Source organism: Mycteria americana, chromosome 1 (assembly GCF_035582795.1).
Source record: "Mycteria americana isolate JAX WOST 10 ecotype Jacksonville Zoo and Gardens chromosome 1, USCA_MyAme_1.0, whole genome shotgun sequence".
In the NCBI taxonomy this organism is placed as follows: domain Eukaryota; kingdom Metazoa; phylum Chordata; class Aves; order Ciconiiformes; family Ciconiidae; genus Mycteria; species Mycteria americana.
Window position 1 is genome coordinate 119,125,525 of NC_134365.1, and position 27,523 is coordinate 119,153,047.

General features: G+C 38.6%; 1 protein-coding gene across 5 annotated transcripts in view; it reads right to left on the reverse strand.

The window, feature by feature from the left end:
* SYNJ1 (synaptojanin 1) overlaps positions 1-26,755 on the reverse strand; it is a 67,981-nt gene extending 41,226 nt beyond the window's left edge. For 3 of the 5 annotated variants that reach the window (XM_075517546.1, XM_075517535.1, XM_075517556.1), the window contains exons 1-10: positions 25,187-26,615; positions 13,671-13,757; positions 13,002-13,269; positions 10,324-10,549; positions 8,974-9,057; positions 8,116-8,177; positions 7,435-7,531; positions 5,958-6,127; positions 3,825-3,906; positions 1,043-1,195 (exon numbers count right to left, since the gene is read on the reverse strand). In XM_075517546.1, the coding sequence (XP_075373661.1) occupies positions 1,043-1,195; positions 3,825-3,906; positions 5,958-6,127; positions 7,435-7,531; positions 8,116-8,177; positions 8,974-9,057; positions 10,324-10,549; positions 13,002-13,269; positions 13,671-13,757; positions 25,187-25,310 (1,353 nt within the window). In that variant the 5' untranslated portion in view covers positions 25,311-26,615. Of the gene's footprint in view, positions 1-1,042; positions 1,196-3,824; positions 3,907-5,957; positions 6,128-7,434; positions 7,532-8,115; positions 8,178-8,973; positions 9,058-10,323; positions 10,550-13,001; positions 13,270-13,670; positions 13,758-25,186; positions 26,616-26,658 lie in introns of those variants that run through there. The other 2 variants (XM_075517521.1, XM_075517528.1) reach the window with 2 other exon arrangements.
* Between the last annotated feature and the right edge of the window lie 768 nt (positions 26,756-27,523).

The window sequence follows — 27,523 nt, forward strand, 5'->3', positions numbered from 1 at the left end:
CTCTATACTAAAATACAAGCAATTCCCAAATGAAAGTCTTGTATGCACTAGTTAAGGGTGGACTAAGCAACAAGTCTATTTTACTTATTTTCTTTTTACGTAGCCTACTGCGATGCCTTGTACATGTGCAGAGAAGGACACTGATATGGTTTGAATGAACAAGTGATGGAAAAACAAAACTGTCGACTATGAGTACATAGTATATAATATGGAATGAGAAGCAGCGCATTCTTGAATAAAAAGAATGGTATGAAAAGAAATTCTTGAAGGAACTAAGGGCAAAAATTGCTATGGTTCAACACTTGTTTGTCTCGACAGGTATCACCTGATAAGAGAGAGAATTATGGAAACAAAAAAAGCAACATTGTTAGAAGAAAAATAAAAGACAGCATTAGAAAATCTGAACAACTCAGGCATCAACAAAGACAAAACAAGTTGAAGAGAGCATTACACTGTCATGTAGTATGGAATTGTTATCACAACATTAGAAAGCAAGGTAGAAACAGAATTTAGGGTTTTTTTCAGTAATTGCAAAACTGAAAAGAAATAGCTGGAGGAACATGCAAACAAAACCCACCCAGCTGCAACCTGTTTAATTTTAACATTGTTAATAAACACTAAAAGCATGGACAACAACATCCAGTGAATCACATTTTAAAAGAAAGGAGATATAGTGAATGAAACTGAAACAATAGGAGGCACAGGTACAGACAGAAAAATGGAAATATTCAAAGAAACTAAAGCTGATTTGAATATACATTTTTCTGAACTGTGATCTAAAGAAATAAAAGTTTTGAGCCTCATCCTTTCCTACAGAATGGTGTTATCTGGGAGGCATGGGCATGGCTGAGAATGGATGTACTGAAACAAGATCTGGTTATCAACATAACCAACCTTTTTATGTTAATTTTGTTTGGTTGCTTTTTTAGGATTAAAACAAAAGCACATTTTAAAAAAAGAAAATGTCATCGTTGTTATATTAATAACAGAATTTTTTAAAACCCATACTGAATAATGCTAAAGTTAATAAAATGTACTTTACCTTAGCTTTTCCTTCAAGGGCTCCAGTTCCAGCATAAATTTTACTGACAGAATCACCATTCACAGACCACATGGATCGGAAAACTTCCTGAAAGCGAGTAACCAACTGAGGCTTCTCAGCTAATCCTAATACCTCCAGTTGTTTTGTTAGCATCTGCAACAGTTGAAGACAACATTTGCAAAAGAAAAATCTTTAAATGTATTTATTAAAAGGCATATCATATTGTTTCAGCATATATGCACAAAAAAATAACTTTGGTTTATATGTGTCATTCTGAACAAACTGATGCTATGTCGTGTTTGAAAGGCTGCATCATACATGTAACTTTAGCACCAGCATTTCATTTTCTTTTAAAGATAGGTAGTAATACAGGAAAAGTATTATGTAGTTGATTTGTAAATATTTTCATCGAAAAATTCACTAGTTACAAGGTAAGCTATTTTTGGTTCTCAAGTCTTTCTACTTAGATAATTTAGAACTAGAGCAATTCATGTTCTTCCCAAAAAAAGTGTAATACCAAACACACTGACCTCTATTATCAAATGCAGCAGCAACAGAGCTCTGTGATCAGTGACATAGCATTGGCTTCTGTCATTCACTCTGTTTTCATGCGTAACACACTGCAATCTTTACCCTTACAATCAATATACCTGAATCAATTTTCCACAATGCACAGTCTGCATTAAATGCATTTAAATTTTATACATATCATACATATAAATGTATTATTTTACATTTAAATGTATTACTTAAAGGTAGCATTATGCTCATGGATGTAGGATGGGACACTACCTTGTCTGAAATCCTGGTTTATGGAATCATGATTATTTAAAAAAAGTCAAATAAGCTTCTAGTGTTTGTGGCTACCAACATAATACTGAAAATAAATATCAAAAATTAAAACTAAATAAAAAACCTATTTTCAAGAGCTTTTAGAAATCTTTAAAACCTTGAGGTGTCCAACAGCAAGAAGGAGAAATCTAAAATGATGAACATAAAATGACATAAAGGCAAAATTCTGAAGGTTGGGCAGGAAATTAACAAAAGTTACAAAAGGAAACTTGCAGACAAAATTAAGTAGAAATAAACAAGAAAAGAAGCTTCAGAAATTGGGTGCTTCATCTTGTAATTTTATGTGGTCATCCAGAGCTCAGTACTTGTTATATGAAGCATCTATCATGTTAACAAAAGTAATAATTTAAATATCTCATTTAAATAGAGTATTAAAATTAAGCAAGCAGCTTATGAGGATTTACCATTTTCCTTCTTATTAATTACTTTTATTCTTTTAGCTCTTATATTTTAGCTGAAATTATAATTTAGCTCAACAAGTAAAAATTTGGCATACCTGGTCTAAAAAAAAAGACGATATTTAATCCAGTTCTTAAAAGGATAAGAAAGGAAAAAATAGAGCTGCAAAGCTAATTTTGCCATATAAGTACTATATGCATTAAGAAAGTATAAAGATTTGTTCTTATGCCATAGAAAACAACTGTATTATCAGTAAAATACAGGAGGCAATGTTTCTCATGGCTCATTTAAGAAAACCTAATTGCTTACTTCAAGCTTGCATTTCTATCTACAGTGAACTGTTAAACTCCAGCAAACACATTTAGGACGAGGAAAGACTTGTGACCCAGGACCAGGAAAGGTGTGACCCCCTATGCTGCATGCAGAGCTGAGACAATGGAGAAAAAAGGCATTAGATCTCTCAAGCTGTGTTGTATCTGCTCAGTATGTACTGATGTTGAATGTTAAGAGAAAAATTGTCAGAGTATTTGCATGAGGGTAAACAGTTCAGTATTCCATTTGACTAAAAACACCAATGAACTGGCAACAGTGTTCACTGGTAAACGCAGCAGCAAAGCACTACATATTCCAGAATCAGAAATGTTTGTTCTACAGCCAACGGATTTTGCAGTTCTCAGAGAAATCCCTCCTATAGACACTAAAACAAGAGCATTTTAATTAAATAAAATTCAGAAAACAAAAGAATAATCCTTTTGCTTAGTTTGATGTTACACCACCCATAATTTTTCATTTTTAAACATGCTAAGGATTTTATCTTTAGGAGTCAAACTTAGTTTATTAAGATAAGTGGAGCTGTCAAAAGTTTTTCAGAGCTACTCTTTTAGCCCATCCAGTACTGTTTTACTCCATCAATTCCTATCAGGTTCATGTGTTCAAGCTCTACTGTATAAGCCTGCAGGCTAGAACTTTTGTTTCAATAGCAAGCCAATATGCTGAAGCACAACCCTGCAGGAGGACTGAATCCCACGGTTAATTTCCAACTATTCAATTTGAGTGTGGCCAAAGCTTCAACCATGATACTGTCCCATGAAGAATTCACAGCACAGTGCTGTGAAAATAGAATACACAACACTGGCAGATGCTAAGAACAGTAATCTTATATGCTGAAGAATTTCATCTAATAGAGTAACTGTGAATGCACGTGTTTTTGTGAAGGACTAGAACACGACTACCTTTTCTAGAATTGCAAGCCTGAACCTTAACAGACATAAGAAACTGACACCTAAGAAAGAATCAACATTTTTCATAATGCTGCATGACTACTGTTTAATTACAACTACTACACAACTACCGCTTCTGTAACTACTAAGATCTGGTTGCCCAGGACAAGAAAAGTATCACACTATAAATCAAACTGCCATCTATGAAACATTTTAATTCATCTTTCATAGGGAAGGTAATGCTACTTTTACAGCCTAATTGCTACAGAAGCATCAGGAGCAGTTGTGTATCTGGACACTGTTTTCCCCACCTCTAAGCCAAAGAAAGCCTGCACGCTGTTTGTTCTATCCAGACAGTCCAAGCAGTTTGTTCTGACAGTGCCGCTTTGAGATCTGTGCCAAGGACAACGAGAGACAGAGAGAGAAAACAACTGAAATAACTCATTTAACACACATATCATCAACAAAGACAGGGACATGAAGATCTGAACCAGAATAGTAAATCAGGGTATTGTCAATGTTACTGTCATCGCAAGTATGTTTATTAATGCGTCAGCCATAAAGGGTTAGCTCCAATAACAGCAGTGAATTTTGCAGCAGTGTTCACCATACAAAACTAATTCATTTTCTACAGATAACATGAATCTTTCTTCTTCAGTTTTTCTCAATTCTCCTTGCTTGCTCAGTTAAAGTGTTATGCAGGATTAAGTTTTCTTTTCAAACAATCCAACTAACACAGTTCCCAAGAATCTCAGAGAGAAATAATAACTCTTAGTTAAAAAAAAAAAAGAAAAAGAGAGATATTAGGACAGTTCTTGGATTTGTTTAACTAAACTAAAAGTAGCAAGAATTTGTGATAAAACTAAAGCCAATTTCAACCCCTCATTACTTTCTCTTTCCTCCCCAAATAAAAATGAAAAATAAGCCTCTCCCCCTTAGCTCAACAGATGCTTGAGGCCCTGAGGCACTCTGAACTGCTACCCTTTCTTTGAGAGAAGCCCCTTAATTCATGCTATAAAGCTCTCAGAAGGATCATATTAGGCAACATCCATGTTCTTCTTGCCTGGCTATGAGTACAGAATTCTGATGGCTTTCCCAATGATACACACTTATTCCTTACTTTCATCATTCCCGCTACACGCTTTGTCCAACTAAGTCAGTAAGGCTTCATCACATTTACTTGGAGATCTAACCATAAATTGTAGAAAGTTTTGAAGAACTTTCTCCAAGATTATTTTTTTCATTACTACCTCTGTATTTGATTTGAAATACAAAGCAACTTGCTATCTGTGTTAGAAAAAAACCTGACATTCTCCAAAGGAGATGGTCCATGAACTCAAAAATCGTCACTGTATCTTTTATTAACGCAATTCTTCAAGCTATCACAAGCCACAGCCTATTTTGCTTTCATTCTGTTGTCAGTTTTTTTAATGGGTGATCTCCATCAAGACCAAATAGTGTTCTCCCAAGACAAAGTGTCACACCACTTTTAAAGCTTTTTGGAGAATGGTCAGTGATGTTTTGAGGTGGAGATGGGACCTAAGCACACTCCCACTAAATCTAATCTTATTCAGGCCTACTAAAACCTGCCCCTGAGGGATTTAACCCCACAGTCATGTTAGAGCACAGAATGGCACTGAAACCCTCTTCTCCTTTCCCACTGCACTAAAAGATGAAACCCCACTGCATGTGGCACAATCCCCTTACTCAACAATTCTCTTTCTCACGGAGAACCTCACTCAGCAGTTCGCTCTGGTATTAATTAAAAGGAGGAAGGGTGTGGAAGGGAGAAGAGCAGGAATGTTGCCTATTTCCAGCCCTGCTTCCCTTTTCCTGCTGAGATAAGCACAGCCTTTGCTCTCGGACGAGGGGTGGGGAAATAGGGACAGAAGCACAAGTACAGCAGGACTGGGAAGTACAGAGCAGGGCAGAAAATAGGCATCCCATTCATACTTTGTGGAGAACTGAATCTCTCAAATGGGGGATCCGGGTGCAAACAGATTTAGAAAAAGATTGCATTGAATATCAGCATTTACAACAAACAGAAATTGGTATGCTCCATTGCTGAGGAAAATATGAGTAACGTTATACAGGAAGATGGAAGAATATTAATTTTTTAATCCCATGTGGGTGCACCCAAGGAGAAGGACAATTGCCCATTTTCACCAAAATCATGAGGTCAAAGGCCTGAAATTACGTCATGCCCCATCAATGTCTCAGAGATATTTTCCATTAAGATTTTTAGAGCATATTCAGAATGAGACAAAATTTTGACAGAGTAAAATAAGTGACTCATATTTCAGTTTTTGAGCATCATCTTGGATACAATAAAAACACAATAACAGAAGTAACATTTTTTTCTCTTATCTTCTTGCTAAGGGGTGAAAAGCATCCCGGAACCATAATTTAATTTGAAGAAATTTACAGAAGTTATACACACAAACCTTTTAACTTCCTTTCCATCAAAATAAAAAAATCCACACTCTAAGAATTTCTGGACTTGAGGTTTAAGCACACTGTGTAGCTTTTCTGCCTTTCCACCTTTAACCATTTGATGATAGTCGAAATTCACCATTTTGATATCAGCTGAATGTTCAGATGCTTTCAAATGGCTCTGACATTGTAAAAAGGGAAGAAAAAAAGTATAAATACACCAATATCTGAACATATAGTAGTATAAGCTAAATAAGAGGCTAGAAATAATTTTAAAGCTGTTTTATTAGCTATCTTATTACATGCTTTCTGTTGGGTAAAATGAAACCATTTTTATCATGATTGCTTAACAAATCACTCAGAACTGATTAATACTTCGCTTGTGTTTTTTTCTTTTTCTTGTCACAATCAAAGTCAGTTTTTTCCTTACTATATGAAGGGTCACCAAGACACTCTACAGCCTCTTCTACTGTTAAAATGCTTCAATTTGCAAAGAGCTGTTTCAGTGGAAACCCTTTCACTAACAGTCACCATTTCAGACATACCTGCCAGCAACAGGGACTGAGTAAACACTTCATAAACTACTACTGAAAAAACCAGACAAATTATTTAGGTTGCTGTGGAGGGTGGCTTGAGCAAAACTTTCCCTAATGTTCCCTGAAAAATCTTTAAGTGCTCACACAATCTTTGTTGGCAAAGCTATGATCTGCATTGGGCATTGATATGCATCTGGGAGCACTAATGTGTCCTACCAGGATAGCTGGATACAGAAAAGACACCAGCAAATGGCCTAAGATATTCAACCATTATAATACAAAGGGAAAAGGAAAACCAGAAAGGGAAATAACAGATGGCTACTGACATGTTCTCTGGCTTCAGACAGAACTTCTCAAATTGTCAGTATTTATGGACTACAATGTGACAGTTATTTTTAACCTAACTAGAGGGAATTCATGAAGATGGCCACTCATAGTTAACAACTTCTGAACAAACATTTCTATTTAATCATGAAGCAGCTTTTATGTTTAAATTGATAAATTAATTTGTGAAATTTTTTTAATATTAAGGAATATATGCAGGAATTCCAAGGGAAAGATTTTTAAAAGAAACATCACAGTATTAAATACCACAAAGTATCATTTATTTATTCACCAATTTTATAATGCAAAGAAGATTTATTTTTTAAATAAGCATGAAACATGAAAATAAATGAAAATCCCTCAACATTTTCTATGTTGCTGTTATAATTTTTCAGTAAAGTAACCAATCTGAATATAATCAGACACTAATTGTACATAGAGCTTTTAAAAATTAATTTCATGTTACGCACCTTAAGCAGTGCTTTTATGATACATACAGTTTCAACCGCAAGTGGTAGTTGCTCCATAGCATAGCATACGTGTTTCATTTTTCAAAGGCTATATAAAAGCTTCATCGCAAACAGGCGAATTCCAAGGACATGCACAGTGAGAGAATTGTCATACTCACCTGAAAAGCTTTGCTGAGCATGTGCTCCCCTTCTTTTGCTCCAAGTAAATTTACAATAATTTGCTTGCCATATAAATTTTTAAGAGTTTGGAAATGCCTGTTAACAGAAGAAAAATTCCACCCTCATCTTCTGGCATGCAGAAAATTAACACGAACACCTGCAACACTGACTGAGATGCTGCAGAAATGTGCTGGGTACTCTAATAACTGCCAGAAGCCTTTTATTATGTCATGTCCAAACAAATCAATATAACTCAATAAGAGCATACAACCATTGACTGCTATTTAATTAGGATAATAGCACCAATTTAACAACATACATTTAGTTAAAACCATAAGGCTGAATTGTCATGGCAGGAATAAAATAAAAATATAAATTTTACTTTTATACAGCAGCTGACAAATCTAGATTATTCAGTGTAAACATGCTATAATTTTTGTCTTCAATTTAACAAAATATTTCACTATTTTAAATTTTCTTCAGACTTTTCAGCAAAGCACTCAAAGGCACAAGCAATTCTGTAGAAGTTTGAAAAAGCTGCCCAGGCAGTTCGCTGCTTTGCTGAATCACACGTTTGTATACACAAAGCCTCCTGTTTGGAATAACATATCCCAACCCTCTGATGCATCACTTATCAGAGGTTTTTAGTGCATTAACAAAAATTTAAGACATTCTCTCACCTGTCAAAAGCTGGTGCATTCGCCTCAAACCCCCTTGACATTCTGACGCGATGGGATCCCACCTATGACATGAAGATTACATTAAATTATTTGTCTTTACACATTTGATTAATCGTTCTTCAAAGACCTCTTTTGATCCTAAATATGGCCTAAAAATTCATTTCACTTTCTAAATGAAATCTCCAAAATTTATTCTGCTTGCTATGGTGTACATTGTTTTTATAGGCTTTTCTTAAATTCCTCTTCTGTTTTCTAAAAAACACTTTTTAAATTTAATATACTTAGTCATATGATCTAATTACTTCTTGAGTAAAAGGCATGTAAATGTTTCAGCAGTTCTATTGCAAAATGCTTATACATCTAGTTTAAAGAACCTAGAGTCACTGTGAGGCATGAACTTCTTTTAATCTTCCCTGTAAAAATTGTATCACAGTAGTAGTCGTCGCTGATACAATCCCTCTTTCAAGAAAACTGGGATGAAATTATATTACAGTAACTCTTGATCCATATTGACTTCTTGAAAAGACTTATCCTCAAGAACAATTCAGAAGAAAACAGTCTCTTTGGCTGCCCTTAGATAATCTATTTTAAAATAGCAATTTAAATTAATACAGAAAAAATCAGAACTTCAAAGAGAAAACATCTAAAAAGCAATGGACATTCAAATCTTGTGCAAAACAGCATTCAGAGACTCGAGAGTAGCAGGCTTGGTAAATTAAACAATAGCACCAACTTGCTCCCAAAGGATAACCTCATCCTGACAGGTAACTGTGCAGAAGACCCTAAACACTACTGTAAGATGTTTAAAAAGACATGAATAAGAATTATCTGTATAATTAAAATCTATCTCCTGCTTACCTGCAGGCCTGGTTGTTCCCAAAATAATGGAACAGATCCTCGAATCTGTATGAAAGATGACACAGAGTCATCTAAAAATATCACCTGTTAAGAAAAAAAAAAAGCATAGTATTAATAAGTATTACAGGTTTTAGGTTTCTTAGCCTTAGCTAAGAAACCTAAGAAAGCAAGAAAGCATAAATAAAATATATTTACATATTACATATTCCACACTACAAGCTAAAATATTAATTGCGTTCCCTAGACTTTTCTCTCTATCCCCTCTGAACAATTCGTAAAAGAAGTTCTGGCACTCTCTTGCTTCCGTGCAGAATCATGATTCACAATGTCTAAGAAAATACAGCAAGCTTTTATGATTTGGGCCTTACTGACTTCTGTGCTAAGAGTAATTTGTTTTAAAAAACTTGGTAAGACCTTCCTGTAGGAACAGTTAAAATGTACATCAATGCAGAGAGAATAACAATGCAGCTTGCTCAAAACAGCTGCACAGATTTTGTGCATCAGAATCCAAAATACAACAGTCTATTAAGTATACAGGAAAGGAAACTAAGTGGAATGATATGCCTCAGTCATCTAGTGACATTAGCCTGCCAGGAAACTCGAACAGAGAAACTGTAACAGTGTTCTGACTAAAATCCTGAAATTGGATGTGGTCAAGCAGAGCCCTTCCTGGATAAATCCTACTGAAGTCACCTAGGCTTTGCAAAGAGTCAGTGAGTCAATCAAAGATACCTACTCACATGAATACAGTTGCAGGAACATCTTGGTAACTAGGTTATCATAAGAAGTGAGCAAAGAAAGGCCAGCAAAGAATGATTTAATAGCTTCTTGCATTTCTGTATAATAAGGGCAAAGATATGCAATCAAATGCAGTGGAATTACAGTGGCTTTAAAAACTACCTTTCAGAGGAGCTAAGTTAAGTAACCATAGGAATGCTTTTATCTTTCCTGAACCACAAGGTACCATGTATTTGCCAAAAATCTCTTTTGCTTGTTTCTAAGGTCTTTTACTTTACTACTAGCTCCGGCCAAAAGAAGTACACGCTCACCTGCAGCTCAGGAGGCTAAAAGGAAGTACAGCCACCTACAACAGTTCATCTGATGTGTAATAGCTTCTTAAGCTATTGAAACTCAGACCCATGCATGCCCTTACCCTAAGCTACACTAAAAACCGAGATCATCAAATTATGTAACCTACTTAGATTCCTTATTTAGCAGCAAAGGAACTATTCCAATATCTGTTGGTTACAGACTTGACTTGTGATCTGTTGATTTAGGGCAAAAAACTATCCACACACATGCTTATCTTGAGTTTATCAGCCAAGCAATGTGTGTTGTAGCATAACATACCTGCTCTGTTTCAACAAAATTAGCAACATGACCATCATCATTTGTTCCCCGGACGTTAAATCTGGTGCCAGCCCGTTCACAGCTTAGTCGTGAAATGAGACAAGCCTTTGCCTGCTTGTGAGCCGCATAAATAGTCCTTATCTCCACTCCTCCACACATGAGACGTAACAACCAGTCATCACAGTTCACACCATAGTGCTTCAGATGTAAATGCAGTGACTGGTTCCTATCAGGAAACAAAAAAATTAAAATATCTGGAAGGAAATAAAATACAGCTCAAATTGTTAAGCCAGTTACTAACTTCTTGTATTTTACGCCCACTACTACAAATAAGGAAAATATGCATGTTATAGTTTTATGATAGAACTCTTATTTAAACATACTTGAAATAGCAAAGTTTACAAGAGAACAGCTTAAACATTTGCACAATAAGAATATGGGGTGAAGCCATGAATTCTAATGACCTTAAAATAATAACCCTTATAGCCTCTGCTCTTCACCCAGCAAAAAACAACACTCCAAGCTTGTTATATTTCTCCACTCAGCCTTCCTTTGAGAAGCCAAAGATTACAGACTCTGGGAAAAGCAAGCCAGAATTCCAGTTACAGGGTTACTTTTTGGATTGGTAAAGCACCATTCAATTTCACGCCACCACAAAATAAAGCTAGAAAAAAATTCCTGTCAACATACATTTATTATTTCTATTATATGTTACCATAATGCATCACTTGCCCAGACAAGCTTCCAGGAATACATTCATAGCCAAGTGATTTTCAAATTTCTGTAAATATCAATTTCAGGGTTAACTGTTGGTACATTATACTGCATATACTGTTCTCTAATACCAATTACTGCTCAAATGAAAGAAAGATCCACAGTTTGGATATACCTGTGCATTAAGTAGTACCAATCAACACCGTAGTAAGTAAGAAAGACTAAAGTTTGAGGTTTGCGAGTTTTTTTGTTTTACCTCACTCTAGTGGGGCTTGGCTTTTGATCTTCCTTGGAAACATTGGCTTGTATAAAAAGGAAGTAAAGTTTTCTGCATAGCAAAGAAAAGTAAACTCTAGTAAGACGGCTGGTTTTGCCACTGCCCAGAAAATTCTACCATAATTGCAAATAACATATGTGGTATAAAGGTTGAAGCTATTCACTTTAATTTTAGCCTTTTCATTCTAAACTTCCAATTTAAAAAAAAAAAAACAAACAACCAAAAAAACGCTGCAACTTATCAAACACCTCTGTTCAATCATTAATGAAGATTCAAATCCCATGAATCAAGTATGCATTCACTTTACAGAAAAGTATACAGATGCATTACAATAGGAGACTGAGAAAGCAAACAATATTCTTTCCCTAGGCAATCTGAGACTGGAACTTTTGAACAGAAAAAGCCCAAGAAAGCTTACTGAAGTGCATAAGCAGAATACTTTCTGTTATTGACTTTTAGTGTTTACATTTCTAGATCTTGGAATCCGGGACATTCCATCTACCTCCTGCGAGGTACTGATTCTTACTGAAAAAAAAGCCAGGTAACTTAAGAAGTTTTATGACAGGGGTCAAAGTCAGCCAAGCTTATTTGGACAGGGTCAACAGGCATCATAATTTCTCAAGCCTTGAAATACTGACTTATCAACAGAGCCATCTTTTTCCAGACGCAGAGACAGACAAACAGCTAGGTTCCTGCAACTCCTGTAAACCTACCTCAAGGTAGATGTGCTTCTGAAGACTAGAGCTTATTTTCTGTCTTAATACATATATTTTGTCTTACATAGCAATCTGATCATATTCCTGTATCTGACCAAAATAGCAGCAAAGAGTAGAGTCGCACTGGCACATATGCCAGAGCTGGTCTCGTGTCTTGTATATTGGACAGAAGAGGGGGGAAGATGTAGCTTTCCCCCTGTTCTAACAGCGTACTGCCATGTCTTTAGGACCTTTCCAAGGTTCATCAACATATACACCATTTCAAAAAAGGCTGAAAATATGGGAGCAGAATTTCTTACACGACTGTGTGCATCACTGGCATTATTTAAGCTGCTTATTGGCAGAAACAGCAGTATTCGTTTTGCCAAGAATTCTCTGTGTGAAAACCAATACTTTATTCAGAAATACTCTGTAAAAAGATAGTGAGCTCAGCAGCCAAGCAATGTGCACTGTAGCATAGCTTACCTGCTCTGTTTCAACAAAATCAGCAACATGACAATTATCTGTGTAATAAAACTTTTAAAGCCCTTTCATATGTTGGAAACCCACTTGGAAACTATATATAAACACCACACCATTTTAGAATACAGAATGTTCAAAAGATTAAAATTTTCTTTAAAGCTCCATTACCACACTCATTTAAAACAATTTACACATTTGATGAAGGATTAAGAGACACCAAAGCTGAAACATTATGACAACTGTTCAGATCAAAGTATAATATCATAAGCAGTGAAAAATCTGTGTCTTCCAATTAAGAAAACTCCAAGTGGCCATGGAAACATTGTATCATTAATAACATACTTATGTCCTTAGAGTTAAAATAATGCTATTCTCTCTCATCAACATTTGTGGGACAAAGGTGTACATTTAAGAGCTGATAAAGACAAGGATAAAAACTTGCCAGAGATTAGTTTGTACAGGCATGCATTATTCTATATCATGTCTGATAAAACGCATTATGAACTCACCAGAAAAACCTATTGTCAGTGGTGTGCTCCTGCATGCTGCGGTGAGCATTGAGACTAAGATCTAAACTGACACCAGTTGCAGACCATGCAAAATAAAAGTTTCCCGAGTTCAAAACTTTGCGCACTTCTGAAATACGATCCTCATCTGTTGAATCAATTCGTAACGATACAAATTCAGTGGAAGTAACTCGAAAAACTTCAGAGTCTTGAATCTTTCCCACAGACATGCATCCTGTTACTAGAACCAGATAATGTAACAACGTGTCTCCTGTAAAACAAGAAAAGGCATGGGTAACAGAATGAATCTTACTGGAGTGTGATGTTGATGGATTTAAATGCTTAAATGCACACAATCTGACCCCAGTTTGCCTGAAAAAAGTACAAAAAGAACCAACATCAAGAACTCATTCTCAAGTTCTACCGAAGAAAACGAACACAAACAGAAACTATGCTGCAAATAACAGGGACTGTGAAAAACGGAAGTTATTTTTGTCTACTCCCTCATTTCTGGGAGCGCTCCAAACTTGCAAGTTACTCCACAAAGATAAAAAATAATAAGAAAAAAAGAGCCCAGTTCCTGTTGCGAAGATCCTGTGCTGTGCAGTTTTACAGGAGCAGCACAATTTTCTTTCCCAAATGAAAAATTAAGATTTTGCATATTTTACTCACCAAGGTTTAATCTTAATACACCCAAGAGCCCATATGCATCCATTACTTTGGAGTAGGTATTCTTGATTGTGTCTTTTTCTGCAGAAGCTATGGAGAGAAAACATAAGATTTTATAACGTAACATACACTATGGCAGTGAGAATGAGTCCACTCTAAACTGAAAATCCAAGAGATTACAAAAGTAGCACTTACGTGAAACTTCTGGAAAGAAATCAAAATGTATGAGCATATGGCATTTTATAATGGAAAACGAGTATTTGATTTTATGACAAAGTATGATCACGCTATGTTTTTAGGCAACAAAAAAAGGACTTGCAAAAACTCCAAGTGATATTAAAGGAGAACGTTGGCATTTTTAACATCATCATCTCCTAATATTAAAAGCATCTAAAACACAGGCAAATGATGCTCTCCTGTCATTAGTTAAAATTAGAGCAGTGCTAAATGCTGCTTCTTTTCCCTGAAAAAAATTATCCTTTTTCCCCAAGAATAAAACCATGATGTGGCAGTATTATTTCCAGGTAAGTAAACAAGATTATCACAACTGTGCTTTAACTAGTTTTAGATATATTCCAAGCAAACCAAAACTCTTGTAGGTCCATGAGATAATGGTATTTAAAAGCCATGTCTTAGATTAGGAAAACACAATTTGCATAGAAACTTGGGGGGGGGGGGGGGGGGGGGGGAAGTAATATCTTAGAAGAATATAAAGTGTATCTACCATTATTCACCTGGGAGTTAATGTTAGTGTATGCTTTAGAACTTTAATCAGCACTCGAAAAACCAGGCCCGCAAGCTTGACTGCAGAGCCAGGTGACAGAGACGCTGCGGAGCAGAAACCGGATCCCACCTGCCCTGAGCTTTTGCTCATGACTGAGACTGCACCTGAAGCGCAAGGACTGACAGTTCCAGCTGTGCCGCTGGATCCACAGGGATCGCGATTTCTGGGTCACCAAGGATCAGCACCTTCGCCCTCCTCAGAAATGATCTGCTAATTAATTTTCACTTTGACACTAAAAAAATCAGAATTTGACATAAAGAAAAGCATAAATTTAAACACCTATTGCCCTGGCATTCTGCTGTGCTCTCTCACATTAACTATATTTTCTTTAGAATTGCTGTTGTGAATCTTTCTAATGAGTATTCCCTAAGCTTAGCATAGCCTGTGCACAAGCCTACCCCTTCTGTTGAAATGCCCACCAGCTCTGTCATTAAAGTGGATCAGAAAGTCCAATATAGATGAAACAGTTATTTAACCTCAGCCTGAAATCTACGCACATTCAATGTTTTAAGTGCATTTTAAAAATGCTTCTTTAACTATTTGCACTGATACACTGTATTCTTGTAATTCAGATGCTAAAGATAAGAGAGTTACAGAAACATGATTATTTCCTAAGTCCTCACTCATAGTAAGTGTTAAGACTTGCAGCCAGTCTAAACACATTGTTTACAGACAGTGATTTTGTCAGCATCACTAAACCATGTTTTTCTTAACCAGATCACCATCAGGCTGGAAAGAACAACTTCTAAACTTCAAAACCTGGTTCTTTCAATCCATTTTTCCAGCAAGCATTTAATGATGTCAATGTACTCTTCTAAACTCAGCTTTCGGTAACCAGAGAACTGCCACGTTCTGCTTTCACGTTTCAAATTATTAATGAAAGATTAAGTTTAGTTTCGAACTTTTTGCAGGATTTTTCTCAAAGGTGCCTGCCAGCATTTAATGCCATTTCAGAACAATGGCTTTTCGGTCTTCTATGGATTTATTCTCTTTTTCCATTGCATAGAACGCCTGTTATCCTTGCTAAGCCTTAATAAGTAAATGCCCGAAGTAAATTAAGTAACATGGGCTCTGCAAATTCAGATCAACAAAAAAGGCCACTGCTAATAAAGCAGCAAAGGGTTGCAAAAACAAGCCAAAAAAAATGGAAATAGAAAAACTTACTGTAGCTAGCACCCAAGCACCAACCAAAAGCATTTCATGCCATGTTTTTCAGCTACATTAGATCTAATACAGCATGAACTCTAAGCAAAGCTTTTCCGCAGTGAGCGTGTAAGTATTTCTACCTCGCACTGCCTGCGCTCTTCCCTTTTTTTTTTTTTTTTTAAGGGAAAATGGCACGGGTAGAGAGCAAACATTGCACACCTCAGAAGGTTCACTTCATCCATCCTGCCCTGGCCCATCCTCACCTACCCCCGGGTTTCAGCCACTGCCTCCGCAGAACCCAAGTCTAGGCACAAGGTACGTTTAACAGGCCCCGCAGCAGGCAGCCGGGATGCAGAAGAGCTTACCTGCAACATGGTCCTACCACCCTCCATAAGGCACATCATGCCTACTACGAGTTACAACTTTATAACATAAATTCGTAAAGCACATTCCCCTTCATTGAGGGCACCTGTTTGAACTTCTAGCTGTCAGCATTCACAAAACCTGAAAGAATTAAGAGATTTGGTGATGACTGATATTAGCCAATACAGGGGGATAAAAATGGTTATCACATAAACCTCCTTTTCCTTAAGAAACCGAGCTAAAAAGAAAGCAGTGACAAAAGTAGCACTGACAGCAGAAAAGGGAGCAACTCCACAGCACCACACTGCTGCCTCTTCCCTACCGCAGCAGCACCAACCCACGCTACGCAGGGATGTCTTGGATGGTTGACTGCAGCAGTGCTCAGGCTGCTTTCGGGGTAATGCACAATAAGGGACTTCCCATGATCAGGAGTGCTACAATATTAAGGAAAGGCACTTGAGTTTTCTGAAAACCAAGATGAAATCAGGAACAAGACACAGCTGCACCATACTCCTTTCCATTTTCTTACACTTGAACTGTTGGGACACTGTGGGGACCAGCATCTCCCTGGGGGCCAGGGCACTGGTAGCCATGGGGACTCCCCCAGGGAGGCAGGGCAGGCTGGCGTCAGCCCCAGCCCAGGACATCAGGCACCTCTGTGGGGATGCGCTGAGGCCAGGCCAGGATGTCTGTCTGTGGGCACGGGTCAGGCCTGGTGAGGGTAACCGGGGCCAGATACAGTCCCAGGACGGCCAGGCAGGCCATGGGGACAGGGACAGGGACAGGCCAAGGCTGGGCTGGGACATCCGCCCAGCTCAGCAGGGCCCATGTCCAGGCTGGGCAGGGCTGTGGAGAGCTGGAGACCAGCACTTTGCTGCAGCATCGCTGGGGCAGGGACTGACAGCCCTCAGGGGACTGCAATGGGGTCCTGGGCTGTGGGCAGGGTGGGGGAAGCCCCAGGGGGGCTGGGCAGGGACAGTCAGGGCTAGTGGTGTCCTCAGGGCCCTGACATGAAGAAGCAGTAATGCTATGAAAACATGCAAATGGTTGTACAGCTGGTTTCTAGACCAAAAGTCCATTTAGCCTCCAAACATTTACAAGAATTTCCTGAACCAGCACTTCCACCAGTGCTAGCCACAAGGATGCCTTTCATTTATGGATGGTGAAAGGAAAAAACCCAAATGGCCAGGCCAGAATGTAATCTATTACTGACTGCCGCTGCACATGGCATTTCCCATTTCTGAAGATACCAAAATTAAATTTGCACATTTTCATATCACTCCGTACCAAACGGTGTGAATAACAACCTAAGTGCTCTGGAACCATCCAGATCCTCCCCATAAGTATCATATTTAACTCTTCCTTCTTCACCAAAGCAGTAAGCTTCATGAAGATCTAGGCTCTCTCACTTCATTCAGCATGCAGAGTCATCGGATACAGCTGGATATGCAAGAGCCACTGAACTTACAAAAATACATGGCTAAGACCCAATCTATAATATCTTACATTCAGTGTACGGAAAGCCAACTTTCAGTTTCCTCTATGAACAGCTGAAATTACCAACTGGGTGAGCTGCAGCTCAGAAGTTACACCGCAGGAAGGCTAAGGTAATCCTGACAGAAGGAGAGAGCATTTCCAAGACCATTTCCTCATTTCCTCTGTAACATTCTTAATGAATGAGAACATCTCTTCCCAGAATGGTAGGTTGGCCTGCAGCCATGAGAACCCTTTTGACTTTGATTTATGAGCTCTGTATCTTGAAAAAAAAATGCAGCTAATATAAATATGCACTCAGAAAAACAAAGTCCTACGAATTAATGAACCTACTTCTCCTCAAGAAATTGACTTTTCTATTTATTCATCTTTAAATAGCTGGAAGTAAGCAAACACAATTAAGGCTGTCTGAAAAAATATAAAACACTGTCACTCACTAAGAAGAACGAATTAAGACATGCAACTTCTAAAGACAGAAATTACCAGCTGGAATGACAACTTTCATCCATAACACTAGACTTAACAGATTTTAAATTATACTGTAGAGGAGCACTAAACAGTAGACAATGCAAGCATACCTACGTCTGTGTATAAAGATGGACACACAACATTATGAGGCAGTATTTCTTCTAGTACTTTGTGTCAGTTCAGATGTTAACCAGAAAGGAAGTTAAAAGCAGTTTCTGCTTAACCCACTGCATTAATTAGATTCAAGTTGATTAATTTCTAAAACAGAAATAATGACTAGCTATTTAGCAGTACCAAAAAAAAAAACCCCACAACACTTTTAATGTGGTTTTCAGGTGAGGTTGTAATGCATTCTTCTAGAAAGCCAGCAAGCCTCATTTGCGGTGTCAAGAGAAAAGGAATAAAAGAATTTTAAGTCAATCTTTATTAAAAATTAATAGGTCACAGTATTTTTAAATGTTAACTTCTCATTTGTTCCAAGTTAAATCACAAGCGTGCATCTGTAATAATCACACCTTATCAATCACTGACTCATTTAAGAAAGGTGACTGTTCAAATTATTTTAAAGGGATTATGTCAGCCCTCCTACTGTTATGTAAATGGAACCCCATTAAAAATCTTGTGTTCAGGACGACTTGGTTCAATGTGTATTCTGCTTAATTCCAGATTAGAAATTAGTTTTGCAATTTTAACAATTATAAAGCTAAGATCACATTAAAAGTTATAATTTAGGCTTTCTACAGTTATGTTCTCTTCTTGGCGGGCTTACAAGGTGCCATGACTACACATTTTAAGTTAGTGGCTACAATTCTCAGCTAGAACATGGGACACTGAGCTAGGAACAAAGACACACCCCTGAAATTATGTGCAGTTCCTTCAGAAACAAGACTTCTCATTTAAGTTCGACGAGAAAAAGCTCACGCTACTGTCAGTTTAAAAAGTTTAAAATCTGAAAGATTTATGAACTATTCTTACACAGTTTGTTTTTGAGCTTTTAAGATTGAGGTTTTCAAGCTTTTTGTCAAATTAGGACAGTTAAAATTTTGGTATTTAAATTAAAGTTAACATTTTAATATTACCACATAGGTGAAATAGATATCAGCGTGGAGTCACCACTTTCATTTATAAATCAACCAACTGAAGAACCATTTTATTACCTTTGATACTTTGCTGACACGAACAGATGCACAGAAAACTGGACGACAGATTATATTTAAATCTGCCATAATTCTTATGATATTGGCTTTGAATTAATAGGATGATTTTTTTTCCCCACTCTATTTGCTAGTTCAAATTATGAAGTACCATTATTCACTTCACAAAGACATTTATATGTTACCATAATCAACACTTATCTTAAGACTATGGGGAGGAACCCCCAGATAACTAATCACCTCTACCCAGCAACGAAAAAACCCCAGACATTTCTAGATGTTAACAATTATATCCAAATACTACACACCAGAAAAAAAACCCACTGTTTGGAACAAAAACAACAAAATAATTGTAACAGATGAGCAAATAAAAGGCTTGGTTACTTTAACACTATTTTCCAATACTATGCAAATTTACTCCACAAATGTATCATTTCAACTAACACCACTGATGAGGGGGGAAAAACCAAGCTGAGAAATAAAAGTGTGAAAACAAAGCTGACCCACGTAACAGCCTACAAGCACTTCCTTTCCATTCCTGGGTCCGTTCTGACCCAATTACACGTTCTCTATTGAAAACAAAACTTTACAGCACCAATAATCTACAAAGATTTTCTTCTTATACTGCATGCTTTGATTAAAATAGTTATTTTACGTGAAATCCAACTGTTGCAATTTTTGCCTGTACAAGTCAATTCACAAAATTAAAAAATTTTCAATTTAAATATGTGCTAGCATGCAAAAAAGCTACCAAATTATCTGAAATGTAGAAATGCTAATTAGTTTTTCTACAGTATGTCTGAGAAACTCCAGAATTATGCAAACGAGGCTTCTTAACAGACATTTAATTACCAAGAGCGATCATTCACTGGATGTCCAGTAGGGCAAAACCAAGACCTTTACTATCATGTGTGCTATCACAGAAATGAAAATGTACTGAATTGAAAAGGGAACATTCATAAAGAGAATTATTTGTTGCCAGTGAAAATCCCTTGTTAAAATCATGCAAAAGGCTGTGGTACACATACAGAATAGTCTTTACTATTGCTGTAAAGCTAGTCTACCTTAAGAAGCAAAAAGCCTTCAGATTCTGTTGTAAGTTCTTTTGAATATTTCCAGAAGTGCGGACCAAATTCTTGCAGATCCATTATGCCATTCAAAGAGGTCATAGTCCTCCCAGGCAAGAGTTACTGCCTCCACCAACCTCCTGGGAAGATTCTTACTGTACTTCTTGTACTTTTCAAAGTGTGCTAGGCTAGCATACGTGGTCCCTGTTAAACCGTGTGATTTTGTTGGAAATGCCTGGAAACCAATGAGCGGAACATCTTCCCAGTAGATTTGAAAGGACAGTGAATTCTGGCAGAATCCTAGGAAAGGCACCTGATGACAGGAGGACAGGTTAGAGCCTCCTCCACCAGCAAGGCTGCCCTTGGCAGCCACTGTAACTGTTACTTCCCTGCAGTTTCTTAAGTGTTTGAAGATACTGTTTAATGGGAAGGCGTAGTCCGGAAGATGACGCTTAGTCAAAACAGTAATAGAGACAGGAAGGTGAAATTGCTGTTTGCTTTTGCATCCCAGTCCCTTCACATTGGTCCCTTCAAATTGGCTTCAGGTGAATATATTATTACATCAAAATACATTCAAAAATTGTTTCTACCACAGCCTGTATTTGACCTTTCCTCTCTAACGTAAAGACGCTCTTTCCAGAGGATAAATTACTGCTTGAAGAATTTTAATTCTTATTATTATTGTACCTTTATATATGTATATAAAACAGGAAAATATTAATATTAAGCTTATTTTATAGGATCCCATCATGAAAAACAGAATGTAGTAATTTATTTTGAAATATTCTCCTTCCCTAGTTAAGGGGATGTGGTTCCACTCAGAACTCTGTATAAACATTATTGGGGGGGGTGGGGAGAATCACACAGTGGCAGTTTATTACCAGCAGTAGCAAACACTGAAGGAAAAAAAAACCAAACAACTCTGGTTGCAAGCATACAGAATGTTACCCTCCTTAATAATTATGTACATATAGCAGGTGCTCATCAAATATATCTGTCAGTATGTTTCTCTTCTGGGTGTCTAAGTTTCCTCAAGCACCATATCAGCTTAAAATCTCTTGCAAAATTATTATATCCCATCTGCTACTGTGGACAGATAATAGCACATCTGCTTCCCCCGCCCCAGGAATGCAGTGTGGAAAAATTTTCTTTTTTAAATGAAGTGGATTGTGAATGGGTGATAGAGTAGCATAGCTAAACATGACTATGAATACCGGGATGCCTGCTGCACACAGGTTATTACAGCTCTTACTTTATCTAGCTGTACAGAAAGCTCAGGGTGGGCATAGTGCCTCTTCCTGTTCACACCTGCTCTCTTCTCAGCTTTACCATAAGATTGAAAGGATGTGCACGAAGCTCCTGCTCTCTCCACTCAGGGCTCAGTATTTTCCCAGACGACAGAACATTCTCATTTACTCATCGCAGGCGACAGGAGTAAAGACAGCTTCCCACTCATTTCGTTATGACTCACCAGAGAGGAACAGGGAGAGAGAACACCCTCCTGCTCAGTCAATGAAATCTTTACAGGTAAGATATCTCATTAAAGAGTCCTACTTCAAAGAATAAATATACTGTCTATTTTATATGCCAGATAAGAAAAAAAGAGATATACAACATCGTCCTACTAAATTCTAAACAAATCCACAGTGAAGCTGCTGACATTTAAAACTAAGTGCCCTTACAAGGCCTTGGGAAACAAGTTGGCAGGATCCCCTCAGACTTCAATATCTTGGGCTAACCCAATACTAGGAGTGAGTCAATAAAAGAGATATTAAATATATAAAGGCAAGCCAAGTTATTTCTCAGATGTTTTGGTCACAGTAACATTAGCTAATCCATGTTACAAGCAGTACATAGGTCACTTCCAGCAGAAGCATGGCTTGGGCTGCTGCCACGTTAGGACTGAATGATCATGCAACCACCACCTCTGTGAACTATCCCTTTGACCCTCTTCCTTTCTTCCATCTTATTTTGTTGACTTGAATAACAGATTCAGTGCACATACAACACACACTGTAAATCACACAACCTATGAGTTGTACAGCATTTCATACAGAGGCCTAACTAAACCCTCTGAATCATCTTGCAATGCTTCACTGAATGTAAAGGGGATGAAGGTTAATACTGTTATCCTTCCCTCAGCAAAATGACAGATGTACTTCCTTTAAGATGACATTTAAAGGATCAGCAAGCTTTCACTCCTTTCTCTTAGACCATTTCAAACCCACATTTCTACACATGGATACCCCAGAAGATGCAGTTCACTAAGGCTCTCAGAACTGAACCACATGAATCACTTTTAATGGTAAAGTGTATTTCACTACGTTGTGCCTATATTATACATTCTACATACAGGTAAGAACTATGATCGGGTATAAGGTTGAAACACCTTATTTTATCTTCAGTATTTATTAAAATCTTCTGAAAAATGTTTAACAGCGAGATCAGTATTGTCCATTTTTGTAGAGTCTAAGAAGTGTTAGCACCATCAGCAAAAAATACGAGTTTTTAACAGTTTAAAGTGATGCTGTTCTGGATTTAAATTTATATATACTTGATCTGACCATTTTTCTAACTATTCACACAGATTTTACAAACATCTGGGGAATTTTCTCCAAGGGCCAGTCTTTCATTAACTTTGGCTTTTAGATTTGTACCAATATCCAGAAGTTTGTAAGGCTACAGACTAGAATCTTCTGACTGGTTTGACTAGAGAGACTGTGGCGTGACTAGAGAGAAGGAGAAGTAGTACTTTACAAATCTTACCCAAGCACTAATAATTGTACTCCTTTAAATATGTATTAAAAAGAACAGATACCAGAAGCAAACAGCAAGCAGAAAAAGAGAAAAAAAAAAAATCCTGAGCTAGCGAACTGTAGCGCTTTTTCTGCTGTCAGTTCAAGGGTATGATTGTGATCTTTCAACCATTAACAAAAGAATCATGTTTCAGTACCTAAAGAGTTTAGGTTCAAAAAGGGAATTAAAGCAAAATGCCACAGCTAAATATGCATTGGGAAATTATGCCCATTTACCAGATAGAAAAAGAGCAAGCAGTTTACTGGTTAAGGTTACTGAAAACAATATTCAGAGTAACTACTTCTAGCTAAGTATGAATGTTTACTATGTTGATACCTGCCAATTAGAATACCAAGGACAAACCTTTACAGACTAATAATATGCTATTACTAAGCACAGAACCCAAGAGGGAGAGAGGCTTTCAAACTTCCTTCAGGTTCCACTTCCTCTGTTTGGTAACAACATGAGGCATAGAATAGGGCAGGAACTTTGATATGATTTTTAATTTTTAGAGAAGAAAGTTTATCCAGGTGCCTGCAGCGTATCACAGCACAAAAAGCAACAAACTTACTGTCCTTTTTAAGCATAACTTTCAGGAATAAATTATTTTTAACACGTTGCTCTTAAGTAGCTTAAGCATGTTCAGTAATTACTAAATGCATGCTAAAATAAAGTTTTCCACAAATCTTCAAAGCATTTTTCCCCGTTTTATGGATTTCACTAAACCTGTTCACTAGCTTTATGACTGGACACTTATTCCCAACCCAATCCGCGCCACACAATGCCTTTCAAATACTGCTGGCAAAATCAATGAAATTAAATACATAGTAAGAAGAAACTGTATCAGAAAAAAAACAATTCTCAAAAATAGGAGAAAAGCACTCATTGTTTTTCACCTGGATCATCATACAATTGCAGCTATAATGTCAATCATGCTGGCATGTCCCATTGCTAGGCTTCTAACAGTTAATGGCAGCTTGTTCTAATCGCACATTAAAGATGCAGATTAAGCTGCATGCTAGAGAGCACTTATTCTTACAGCCTGTCCAGTACAGATGACTCTATGCCCAACTTCTAAGTACCTTATACAGGGACAGTCAGGTGCCTCACAAAGAGACCATGACACTGCCATGGAGCACACTCACATATCGGAGAGCCAATTGCAAATACCAAACAAAGGAAACATATCTCAAGTCTCACTCTTCTTTGGTAATCACATTTCTAACTCTGAGTCTTGTTAGAGAACACACTCCCCATTCAGCCTGCTCCATGGTCTCAAAGCCAGAGCATCCTCCTGAAAGGTAGGTTTTTGAGTCTACTCAGACTTCAGGCAGTGAATCAAATCTCCCATTTTCTGATCGGGTGCTTAGAATAGCTAGGCTAGAAAACCACAAACAGGCATCAGAATGAATTAATCAAAAAATTATTGACTAAAAAAAAAAACTTCCACAGTATGCTTTCTATAAAAGAGTCAAAAACAAGCTTAGAAACCCTGTGCAACCAGGTGCTCACTTTCTGAAGAATACAAGCCAAACTACATTTTAAAACCCTATCTATATGCTTCACGGATCTCTTCTGCACTTCTCATTTTAGTGTCCTCCTTCAATTATGACTTAAAAAAAACAGGGTGGGGGGAAGGTAAAAAGAATTTAAGGGAAACATTTAATGCATTTATCACTGAAAACATGTAAAAATAACTTTGCAATGCAAGACACCTTGCTCCAAATATTACTCATTTTATTACAAGACAAATCAATACAGAGTCTCAAGATAGGTTAAAAATACAGGGACAAAATAAAGCTAAAAATCAAAAAGCCATCAAAAATCATGATACAAAATGAGATAAAAAAACAATTTAAGATGCTATACCATTTAAGAATATAGATTTTTTTATTATGAAATACAACATAGAGAATTAGCTTTTCAATGAGTTATCATGTATTCAAAAGGAGAAGGTTGTTCAGAACCAAAGAAATAAGCAGATGTTGTTGGAAGCTATTAGAAGAAGAAAATTTAGTATACATGAAAATATACATGCATGATGAAATGTAATTAAGTGTGTAAAATTCTCTCTCAACAGATGAAGATATGAAAATGCCTTTTTTTTCCTCATTTAAATCAGAAGCTTCTCCATTAGCAAATAAGACAACAGAATAGTTGCTTCTTTATATTCCATAAATAAACAGCTTACACAACATCAAGTCTGCCAAGTTTTTACACTGTAGTTATCAAAACATATCGACTTACAGAGGACAGCCACAGCTCCAGATTCAAACATGAGACATTCTTCTCTGTTTCTGGTTTCCACTATCACACTGAATGGAAGTGGATCCAGCTTGTGATAGACACGGTATCCTTTACTGAAAGCCATTTTGCCTTTATCGGAGGCAGTCCTGTCCAACACAAGATGATGTTAGTGAAACCTTCTTGTGCTTCCAGATACCTTCTGCAAAGCAGGTCTGACTTGCATCCTTTCCTAGGGATTTTACATGCTTAACAAAAACAAACAAGAAAAAAAGACCTGCTCACTCCTTCTACCTCACGAGATTCATTTTATCTCGTGTTCCAAAAGAAATATGGGGACTACCTAAAGACAACATAACAATGTTTCAGAAACACAATTACCCAGAGAAATATCTTTCAAAATAAAGGATTTATTTAAAAGCTTCTCAGAGACAACGAGAATTTCTTTCACAATAATTAATAAATAGGATTTCTTCTTAGGAAAAAAAAAAAGGGAAAATAAGGTTCTCTAGCCACCACAAATATGTAAGAGCGGCAACTAGCTTAATCATAAACTAATGTCAAATGCAGAGGACCAGAAGTCTGGGCAGGCTTCAAATTTTAGATCAATTTTATTGATTCTGACCTTGTACAAAAGGACAGTATATTTTAAACACTAAAGCTGTTAAGACGTTTTAAAAGATCATACAAAAACGTTAACCTATTTTGTTTTTCTTTTTTAAATGAAAGCAGGTTTTTGTTTGGATTTAAACCCTCCCCTGCAGTGGCTGACGACTGAAACATTGCAGTATTGTACTGGTGAAACTGCCTGTAAGCCACAGAGGTAAGATCTTCCTTTAAAACAATAAAGAAACCCCAAACAATAAGAAACTATAAACGAACGCGAGAGTAGCCAAATTTTAAGGGCTTAAGCTCAGGAAACATACAGCGAGGGAAGATTCTTCTTGAAAGCCAGGGGCAGGGTTTTCTGCCCTCTCCCCTCTCTTCAGCTCAGTGTCCGTAACCTCTAGGGCGGACACGGACTTTACGCCGCCGGTACGGAACATGCCGGCCCCCACCCTGCAGCGCAGCCCCTGCGGGCGCAGCACCGCCCGGGGAGCAGCGGCGCCGGTCCGGCCCTGCACCCGAAGCCCCCCTCCCTTGCCGGGCAGGAGGAAAGGGGCCACCAGACAGCCGCGACTCTCCCATCGCCCGGCCGAGGGGCAGCCCCGGGCCAGCAGATCCCCGGGCCAGCAGATCCCCGCCCCGCTACCACCTGCCGCCCGCCGCAGCCCGGTGCCGCCGGTACCCACGACGCTGACAGAGCCTCCATCTTGTCTGGCGCCAGCGGCGCCCCCGCGGCCCGAGCTCCGCAACGGCGACAGCCGGACCGGCTCCGCCGCGCACTGACAGGCGCCGAGCGCTCCCCGGGTGCTGCCGCCCCCCTCCCCAGCCCCCCAGCCCCCCAGCCGCAGCGGTACCAGCGCCTCCCTCACCGGCCGCGCCACCTGCCACCAACGGCCGCCCGCTCCGCTCCGTGCCGCGGGAGCCGGCGGGACCTCACTTCCGCTCCGGCCCCGCCGTCCCTTCCGCATTGCGCCTCCCGCCGCCGGAAGTCGGTAGAGGGCGTGAGGGGGCGGCAGCGCCGGCCGCGGCGGGGCGTAGAGGAGGGGGGAGGAGGGGGCAGGTCGCGGGCCCGGCGTGAGGCGGGGTGCCAGGGCCGCCGTTAAGCGGTTGCCGGCCTCCCCGTGGGGGAGAGGGAGAGCGGTTGATCGGCGGGGCCCGTGGGCAGGGAGGCGTTGGCCCGCGGGAGCAGCCACACCGGGTTGGGTGGAGGCTTTGCCAGAGCCGGGTTCCTGTGAGCGGCATCCCTCGTGTAAGGCCCTGTCAGGGGCACGTTGAACCGGAGCACTGAGCGTTGGGCAAGCCCTGCTGTCGGGGTGGAGTGCAGCCTGAGGAAACCTGGCCTCTTAGGGAAAAGCAAGAAGAGAGCCCTTAGAAGGAGTTCTCCTTTCGCGTTGTCTTATGGCAATGCTGGATTGCAGGCTTCAAAGCTGTAAAATGTGCTATGGATGCACGGTGAGGCTGTGTTAAAACACAGTCAGCTCCAGTCCCGGTTGTGTATTTATTACAGGTGCAGCAGGGAGAAAAATCTTAGGGATAGGCTCAGAAATAGCAGCGCAAACTGAACAACCTCGCTGCGCAAAAGGCAATGGGCATAGAAGCTGTCAGTGCAGATGCTCGCCGAGTGCTTCGGGTCCGGTGGGAGCACTGACTCACGGCTAAAGCCTACCTCTTCCTGACAGCCTTCAAAAGTTTTAGGGACAGACTGTAAGCATCTCTTTGGAAATTTCCATTCAG